Source organism: Molothrus aeneus, chromosome 3 (genome assembly GCF_037042795.1).
Source record: "Molothrus aeneus isolate 106 chromosome 3, BPBGC_Maene_1.0, whole genome shotgun sequence".
In the NCBI taxonomy this organism is placed as follows: Eukaryota; Metazoa; Chordata; class Aves; order Passeriformes; family Icteridae; genus Molothrus; species Molothrus aeneus.
In genome coordinates this window covers 81,940,279-81,950,352 of record NC_089648.1, presented here as the reverse complement: position 1 = coordinate 81,950,352, position 10,074 = coordinate 81,940,279, and the positions used below count along the sequence as shown (strand labels likewise).

Genomic DNA, 10,074 nt, shown 5'->3' with positions numbered 1-10,074 from the left:
AACACATTTTAAACACTGCAAATAGTTCTTACATGGTGGTATTTCTTTCACAAGGAATAGAACTTTCTAGGTGATAATGAGTAAATCAGCATATAAGTAAATGTATTTAGATATGCTGCAAATCTTGAAAATTAGGAATTTAATACACATTTATTTTTGTACATCCTGCACTCACTTCTGCGCAGATTTCACCATGGACTGAACAAATTAATTCCCTCAGTTTACTTCAGGGATTATTCCACACTTTGAGGAATTGAATAGGGTAGTTCAATGCTCAATGGCCATTTTTCTCCTCTAAAAATTGCATTCTATTTAAACCACCTCAAAAAACCCCTTCCTTCCGTTTTTCCAAACATTTCCTTCAAAATAATTGTGAATTGTTGCCATATTCAGACACTTCATGATGGTTGCTTGGCAAAAGATCTGTTAACTCCCTTAGGAAACCAGTCCCCATGGGACCATAAATGCTGGTTTTCTCTTACATCCATTCCCCTTGACAGAACACTTTGGTGGGGACTTTGGATCACTTGTTTAGTACAGGGTCACCAGAATCATGCAATAGAGAGTCATGTGGACTACAGAGGTCACTAGATAGGCATAAGAAATATATGCATCTTAGAAATAAATACATGTAATCACTACAGTCACAAAGACTTTAACTCATATAAATATAAAATATTTCATAATTAAAAGAAAATACATGTAATAAAGGAATACCATTTTCAGTGGAGGTTTCCTTCCTGGCTCCAGCTGGAAATTCATGTATTCTATAGAGATATTTGACTAATTTGCTCTCAAGTTTACAAGTCAAAAGGGAAGTATGGATTTTCTGCCTGATTGCCAGAGGTTTTATTCAGGGCCCAAGAGAGAAATGTGTTCATGTAAGCCATGATCCTGTGCATGCTTCCTTGGTGTGCTGTGCCAAGACTGATGTAACAAGCCTTGGGAATCTTCACTGAAGACCCTAATGTGCTAACTGAGATTTGAGATAGCAGCCATCATCCTGACAGTCTGGCAAGCTGTCTAGAAGAATTCTCTGAATCTGCTGGAAGAGTCAAAGATATTCTCTAAAGGGTGAGGGATTTCCTGATATCTTGCCCAAACCACAAAAGCTAGTTTTTATGTGGATTCCAATTTCATTTGTAGCTAGCACTCACAAGGAGTGCGTAATAAAATCTACCTAGGAAAAAAAATTAAATCTTTTCTAGGACAACATCATCAAGGTTTTTATTGGTGTCATAGAAAAAGAATACATTTAGTGAAATCCTGTCCTTAAATTGTAGTCACATATTATCCCTGGCATTCTTATTAGGGAAGATTTCTAAGTAAATTGGTCATGAGTGTTCCTTGGGATACTTCTGTTTTCAGGAGCTGCAACTAACTTCTCTGTTTATTCAGTTTACTTGCACTGGGCACTTGTGTAAACAAACAAAAATTAGGACAGAGGCCTGGAACATTAGAGAGAATAGGGTTTCTTCCTAATGAAAATATACTGTTCAGTGCTGTCATATTGAACTGTAGTAAGACGACATTACTGAAACTGATCTCCTGATATTGTATCTAAGACACCAAATTCCTTCTCCTTAACACACAGAATCGAGAACTACAGGAGTATTATTCGATTATCTGGGTGGAAATCCTGCTCCAACAAGAGTCTTTCTCAGGACTGACCATTAAGTGTCAATGACATCACCACATTGACATAGCAGAAAGAAGATTCCAGCCCTGTCTTATATCTTGGTAATTTTTATGAGATTTTAATGTTAATGTTTTAATGTTAATTTAAAGATTTTTATGGGCTTTCAGAATGAAAAAAAGATCACCTGTTTGGTTGAAGATAGAAAGACAAAACAGAAAAATAATGGTCTACTTAGGTAAGCAGTTTCTATAACACTTTTCCAAGATCACACCTTATTAAGAGCCTAAATTTTAAGTACTTACATTTTCTATAATCCTATAGGAAGATTATGATTTTAAAACAGCTGAAATGAGCTGCACATCAGCTTTCTTCAGACCAGACTTAGTACTAGTATCTTGGTTGCTTTGCAAGAATCTGTGAAAGTAAAGCTATAACATTTTCTGTGAAAGTCTGGGATTAACATTCTAGTTTATACCTAGTAATAAGCAGTCAACTACTCAATATTTGCTTTACAAAATAAAGCAGTAATTGTTGTGGCATTTCCATTTTCTTTTATTCTTTTATATTTACTATTTTATCCCTTTTATATTTTACTATTTAAAGTAGTAATTAATTTTTAAAATATCATGTATGCATAAATATTCTAATAGTCCAAATAAAAATATTATGGATTTTAAGGTGTCCATAGTTAAATACTGCTAATGCAAATACTTCTACAAGACAGGTAAGATGGTTTGCAGAGTTTCTAGCGGAGAAGCAAAATCGTAACCAGTAATTCAGTGCAGAACAGAAACACACTTCTCCTTTCTAACCACCTGTGAACAAGTGATGCCACAAAGCCCACTGGGCTGGTAATTGCAGTGTTAGTCTCAAAAGAGACACCAAGGCTTGAATGAACTCAGGTTCATTCTGTGTCTGAGTAATTTTCCAGAGCTGTGGTGGTGTTCAGAGGTGCTATGATGTTCTTACATCTGCCAACCTTGCAAGCCAAGTCATTTTATTTTCCAGTGGTGCAAATCCAGCACTAAAATATGCAAAATTCCTGACCACAGCTATAGCTTCATGTAGCCCAAACTCTTTAAACTTCTAATATAAACAATTTCCCCAGCCATATTTTTCTACTCTTTCATAAGTGTGGGCTATTCTTGCTTTAATCTAACTTAAATTAGAGACAGAACTAAGAGCTACAGTACAGGAAAGCTGAAAGGGAGAGACAAGATTATCACTAGGAAAACACAACCTACACTGTGTGCTTCTACACAGTGTAAATCCCGGCTTTCTGTCAAAGCCTCTCTCTAAGCTCTTGTACCTTTAAATAGTGCATCAAGAGTGAAGCAAACAGCAGCAGATGGGGGGGGAAAGCCAGAGACCATTACCAGCTTTTTTTCATTTGTGAACATCTCACCACAGAAGGGAAGCAGCAGCTCAGCCTTCATTTGTTTTTCCTTTGCTTTTTTCTTATTCTCTCAAGTGTGGTCTGTCATACTTGGCTACTTATTGCTACTAAGAATCTACAAGATGGATTCACTGTAATTGCATCAGAACATCTCTACCAGATTACATAAATTTCAAGTTATGTAAGTAAATAACATTTTATAAAGAAAATTAAAACAATTACTGATAAATCTGACTTACCTTACACTTACCTCTCAGGTGTAGCAAGAAGATGGCTTTCTACAAAAAGAGTGACTTAGGAAAGAGCAAGCCGTCAGCTTGGTGTCTCCTAGCAGAGTTCCATGGAAGTGTGAAATCTGTGTTATTGAAATCCACAACTAACAGTGCCAAATCTGTCACCCAAGCACAGGAAAAGAACAGGAACCACTGCATGTTCCTCTGGGAAATGTTTTTAACTGAATGACTCTGAATCTTTCTCTGAAGCATCTCATTCAGGCCTCTCTTGTCCTTGTTCAGCAGCCAGGACCCGCCATTCTGCATCAGGCTGATGACATGCCCTAATAAACACCTTGACCTTCAGTCCTGAGCTCACATTTAAGTCCTCTAGCTGTGAAAGCAGGTAGGATAGAAAAAAAATAAATCTTCACTGCAAGAAAGACAATGCACAGAGTGGAGGTAGGGAACTAAAATCCTCCCTTACTATGACTAGTAGCTGGTTCAATAAATGGTGAAATTGCTTCCCAGTGCCTCTGGACTGTCTATCGCAGCCTAGTATGTGTCACTTTGGTAAAATTAACCTGCTCCTATATTCCTAATGCATTTTTGCATTTGCCTGAAAAGTTTCAGAGGCCGTGATGAAATCTTTCCTTTTTTCTCCCTGCTAACACAAAACAGTATCTTATTTCCTTTTCTCTGGACAATTCCTAACTACTTTTTCCCCCCTCTGGACACCTTTTTCATGCTTATCTCTATGAAAAGAGACATGATGCACTTTGCCATTTCAGTCCTTGGAAATGCTGCACATGAGATTAACCACTTACAGCATCTCATAAAGATATAAGTAAATAATGAGATTTGTTTTGGCAACTCAGCAACAGCACATGACCTCTGGGAATGTAAAGTTGTATCACTGAGGGAGGCATCAGAAAACCATGAACATCTTTACCAAATGCAACAATTAAGTTTGTTCCCTTATTACAGGAATTGCTGTTCTGTTTGTTCCATTTCTGAATCTAAACAGATATTCAATTCACAGCTTTTCAGCCAAACACAGCTAGCCAGATCTTCTTGTAACTTACACATATCTGATCTGTACTCTGCTCCATCTGTTAGCAGGCTGTAAAGATTAAGCCCCGTGAAAGGACCTTTCATAACACTGCCAGCTGGACAGCAAATTCATTGGGCCCAAAAGAAAAGGATAAGTTATACTGGAGGTGCAGAGGTTTCCTTACCATGTCATAGCAGGCTAAGTGAGAAAAAAAGGAAAGTAACAAACCATGTCATGAAAGACAGGACTCGAGGAAGTGGCATGAAACTGTCTCAGCAAGGTTTAGGTTGGGTATCAGGAAAAGGTTCTTCACTCACAGGGTGTTTGGGCACTGGAACAGACTCCCCAGGGAAGTGGTCACTGCACCAGAGCTCAAGAAGCATTGAACAGTGCTCTTGGGCACATGGTGGGAATCTTGGAAATGCAGGGCCAGGAGCTGGACTCGGTGATCCTTGTGGGTGCCTTCCAACTCAGCTGATTCTGTGGTTCTGTGAACTAGGCAGCCAGAACAGTAGCAAAACAAGAGTCTGGTACTCTTAGTATGTCGGCTTTAAAATATGTTGTTAAGCGACAACGCTGCTCTTTCATGACTCAGAACAATCTCCTGACATCATAATCCAAAGCAGGTCAGGACTGTATTAGTATTGAACAATTTATTAAGCATTTAGCAATTTATTGGTTCACATTAGTTTTAAGGATAAAATGCTTCATTCTGCTGGGAGCCTGACAAACTTCCAGCATGAATGAGATATGTGCATGTGCTCATATTAGTATTTTTTGTTGACATAGTTTAATCATATATTAGATGGACAGCTTAATCATATATTTTTTCTTATACAAACCAAAAATTAGTCCAGTGAATTCTGAAATATATTTCACTGAACCCCATGTTGTAGATGAGAGACCATTAGAGGACATTATACAGTCTTTTCTTCTCCTGGTAATTTTATAATTTTATTATACTGTGTGTGCATAACTTAAACTATTTTAACAATACAACAACAGAATAAAACAGATGTTTTGAGAAAACTAGTCAAATATACCAGCTTTTGATACCTTAATCTAGTTTTCAAATTAAAACAATGGAACAGTCCAACACGTCTAATGATCTCTCTACAAAGATTACTGATTTGGTACATACTACAGGCAAAAAGCATGAAGCTAGTTGAGGATTTCAAAGAAAATATGAGGAGAAATACTTTAGATCATATAATCATATAGGCTATGGCAGCAAAATATTATTTTACAAAACAAAGTTAATGACTATGGGAGGTCATTCCCTATAAAGACGACTTTAATCATACTGCAACCAAATGATTCTTAGCTGTAATCAACTAAAAGAAATAACAAAAAAAAAAAAAATTATTTCAAATGTAACTGAGTCTTCCTCAAAATATACCAGTATCAGTGCAAGGGTTTTATTCTAAATGTCTACACTTTGTAGTTTGTTAGCAAACTTCTAGGCAATTAACACTGAGTGTGGGTGAGCAGCAGTATATTTCAGCAGCCTGCTGGAAAACACACAAATGACCTATTGCAGTTTTGCTTTTCTAGACTTGCCTTATGAAAAACTATAAACTACATAAACTATAGTGAAGTGCAATTAACTGCAACTGAACACCATTCTTAACCTTGTCTCTTGGAATCCTTCTTTAACTTCTCTCATATCAAAGTAAGGTAACTTACAATTATATTAATTTCAGTGATACTGTATCAAAAAATTCTTCAAAAGAATTTCAAGTAAATCTGACAAAGGAACTGACCTAGTGTCCTAGAGGTCCTAACACTTCACCAGAGGATGAGAGTAACTCATCATGTGTCCAGCAGTAATCCATGTCCCGAGATAAAAAGAATAAATGAGGTAAAGAAGATCTCTTGCACAGAAGATTCATTTTGAGCTGAGATTGCATGAACCTGAATATCCATTGGTGAAATGATGTGAAAAAAGAATGAATGCAGAATCAAGTGCTTGGGAAGGCAAGCCATGACTGGACCTATTTGGAGACATGAGGAACGGTAAGAACAGGCTTAAATTTGCATGTGTTTGTGTTTAACTGTTATGGCATTCCCATAAAAAAAAAAGTTCAGCACTAAGGTCTAAAAAATGCATTTTGCTAAGAAATGAGTGTATTTTTAAATATTCTTCCTAAGCCTGTGGTATCTCTTTCCAATCATCTAGAAGAAAACAGTGAAGAGACATTTTAATTCTATGTGTTGTAATATTACATAAACTACTGATCTACATGACTCATTAGCCCATTGCTTACTTCTCAGAAACACTCTTGATTATGACAATCCTGCTTAAGATAAGTAATACGAATCTTATCAAAGGCTAACATTGGAACTTCAGCAAATAATCTAAAGAATACATGTACAAGAAGAAACCTTGAAATTTACTTGGAAATGTGGCCCATTTTATTTTAACTGTAAAGCATTCATTATACAGTGCAAACAGTTCTTTGGTAAATTTACTGATTAAAATAACAACAACGACAACTTTGTTTTAGGTAACATTAAAAAAAGAAAATAAATATGTAAAATTTGCATCATATTACAGCAATATTCTCACAGTGGATACTGAGCAAATGGTCAGCTAGCCATTGGCAACTGTTTCAGAAATGTTAAAGTCAAGGCTGATTCTAAAGACACTGCAATAAAACTAGTACAATCCATGACTGATTACATTTTACACTGTGGATAAAGACCTTTTTTTCCTGGTTTATAAACAGATGGATGGTGGAAAATAACTCAGTATTAGACTTGTTACATTTGTTTAAGCATATCCAGATTCCTAAGCCGATTTTATATACCAAATGAATAAACAGTGAACAACGAAGAAAACCTCCCACTCTGGAGGCTGGAGAAAAGGAACAATCAGCTATAAGGTACTATTTTATAATGTATAAAATGGAAACTCTCTTCTCCTATAAGCAGAAATCTTGAGAAAATTTACTTAATATAAAATTGAAAAGAAAGAATGCAAGTAGTAACCAGCTGGATGCATTACTGCCTTATTTAACTGTTTTGACAGTTAAATTACATTTGGTTTAGCTGTGCAACCCTTCCTCTTTGAGGAATTTCTGCTATAGGTCAATGGGAGCTCCATCTGAGTTGGAATTACAGGACGAGACATGTGGTTTGGACTCTCAAGAAAAGTCAACAAAACACAGAGTATCAAAGGAATACAGGAATGACAATCTTTAGGAACCATGTGATACTCAAACATGCTCGCCATACAATTTCTAGAAGTATTAAAAAAGAACATTACATAAATCAAAACATTGCATATAAAATCAATTAAAATATTCTTAAAAATATAAATTGCAATTCCATGTGTACCACACACCTTTAACACAGCACTCACATGTACATATTGATTCTGCCATAGTATGAAACAAAGTTTCTGTAGTAAGCTTTAAAGTTACACCGAAGTTTGAATGTGTGTCATGGTAATAGTTTATCAAGTTACAAATTATTAATGTTAGTAATCAGAGAAATTATGTGCCAAAATATGATAGTGGATTTCATGTTGCTGTGCTAGGTTAGTTATTAGACAGGTATTTGTTCTACCATGCAATAATTAAGTACTCAATCTGTTTGCATAATCTGAAATATTTAACATATGAAGGTTTAATTTTGTGCAGATTTCTTTGATACCCCAATCACTGTCCCTTGAATTTCAACACTTAAACTCAGAAGTCAGTGAACCATGTAACCAGTTCTGGTTCTTGTGAGTCCTGGCTTTGGACTAAAGGCCAGGGCAATAATATCTAACAAATTAAGTATTCAGGGAAAGAATAAATTCTGAATAAACAGAATAAAAACTGTAAAATGAGGTATGATAGTTGTCCTTCACTCAATCTAATTCCTGGTCAAAAACACACAGTTTGCATCCTATGAAGTACACAACTTTGAAATGCTATTGTAGACATATACTCTATAATGTTAAACATTGAAATGGGAGATGAAGTCCATTGATCGACCATTTTTAACACAAATGATAAAAATATTGAGGTAAATATATGTATTCATTAGATGAAACTGGGAAAAAAAATCAAACACCTTGTCAGAAAAAGTAGTCAATCCACAATTAATCATGTTGCTTGATTTTGATTTTTCCTTTTTTCAACAGTGCCACAATATAATCAGGAACATATGTCTATTGGCAACGTGCACAATGAATCAGTAGGATTCTTTGTATACAAAATGGCATGTGACATCTTTTCACATTTTCAAAACAGGGCCATACAATTACATGAGCTGATCTGAGATAAAGAGAAGCATGCTTTCAAACTGACCTGGATGGTTATGTTAAAAAATTTAAAATAAATGAAACAAACAAACAAAAAATTTCATTAAGCAGTTATAAATGTTTTGACAAAAGGATTCTGCTAATTTTTAAGATCAAATGCTACTCTGTCATGCATGTTTTCCTAGAATGAGGAACACTGTCAATTATATCTATAATACACATTCAGTTGCTTTTGCTTTCTCCCAATTACAGTTATTTATATTTCCTTACTAATTCTAGCTTTTATTGCTTTCAAAATTTGGTTAATTTTGCTCCTTAAATTAAGGAAAGGATGTTGAAAGGTGTCAAGTGGCTTTCTTTATTTCCTTGCTGGTCCAGGCCCAGCAGTGATAGTGTAAATTAACAGAATTTCCATGCATTGATGTTTGCAGAAACTGGCCTGGATATGGCATTGCTCAGGCACAGTGACCTCGTGCTTTCCTTTTCCCAGCATTTTACTAAATAACAGCAAAAAAGTTAAGTATCAAGACAGACTGGTACTAGAAAGGGACATTTACTTAATGTTGCTATGTAAAGATAGGAAACAAAGTGTTCATTTTAGAGTAAATCCTAAACCCAGTCATTTTGGGTACCTAAAACTACCCGACAGTGTTCTTTTAAAGTAGCACCAGTTCGAGTTTGTCTAACCTGAGAAGTATAACACACAATTAACTTTGACCTGTTTGCTATTTTCCCTTTTGTTAATTTTTGCATTGTGATTCACCTTCATGGGCAGAAAATAAAATGATACATTATGTTATACTGTTACAGCACCATTAGAATATTGTAAATCTCTATTTCTTGCTGTTGTTAGGACTGCAGTTACCTGTTTTTGCCATCAGCAGGCACTGATATGATTTGAGGAGTATGCACCCTAAATTCTTAAAAAGCAGAGTTATGGCTTCTTTTTATTAGTATTTTGTTGTAAGCAGACTGGACAGCAATCTCCTTTACCCTTCACAGGTGCTTCGCAGTCAGTGGGCGGGCACGATTCTACAAAACAGGTAATCTGACCACCCTGTGCCAGGGGAAAAATGACAGAACAAAAACAAACTTAGCTACGTGTTCCAAACAAAAAATACATTTTTCATGTTATTGCAGAAAATATTCTCATTCTTTCTCTGTAAGAACCTGACTAATATGGTAACTCCACAGAGTCTGTTTCAGCTGTTTCAGTATAAACTTACATGGAGAAGGTTAAGGCACTCTCTGGATTAGCTCATTTTTTGATAAAGCAGCCTATATGCTTTTGTCCAACGTTCAGGTGTGACTGGGGTACTAAGCACTAACATATTTTTCTACTACCTTTGTAAAAATTTCTCTCTGATAGAAGAAAACTACAATCTAGCAATAAGTTAGATGAGCTTTTATTGATTTTTATGCATTTAGTTGGATTTTTTCCAAAGTGTTTCACTTTGCAATTAAATTTACCCATATAACTATACATCCATGAAAATAGAAAGATAATAGGTAACAGCTGGA

At 35.6% G+C, this 10,074-nt stretch overlaps 1 protein-coding gene across 1 annotated transcript in view; it reads right to left on the bottom strand.

The window, feature by feature from the left end:
• Positions 1-6,693: 6,693 nt before the first annotated feature.
• PXDN (peroxidasin) overlaps positions 6,694-10,074 on the bottom strand; it is an 81,932-nt gene continuing 78,551 nt past the window's right edge. Inside the window, exon 26 of the mRNA XM_066546138.1 lies at positions 6,694-9,610. Coding sequence (XP_066402235.1) covers positions 9,488-9,610 — 123 coding nt within the window. The 3' untranslated portion in view covers positions 6,694-9,487. The remainder of the gene's footprint in view (positions 9,611-10,074) is intronic.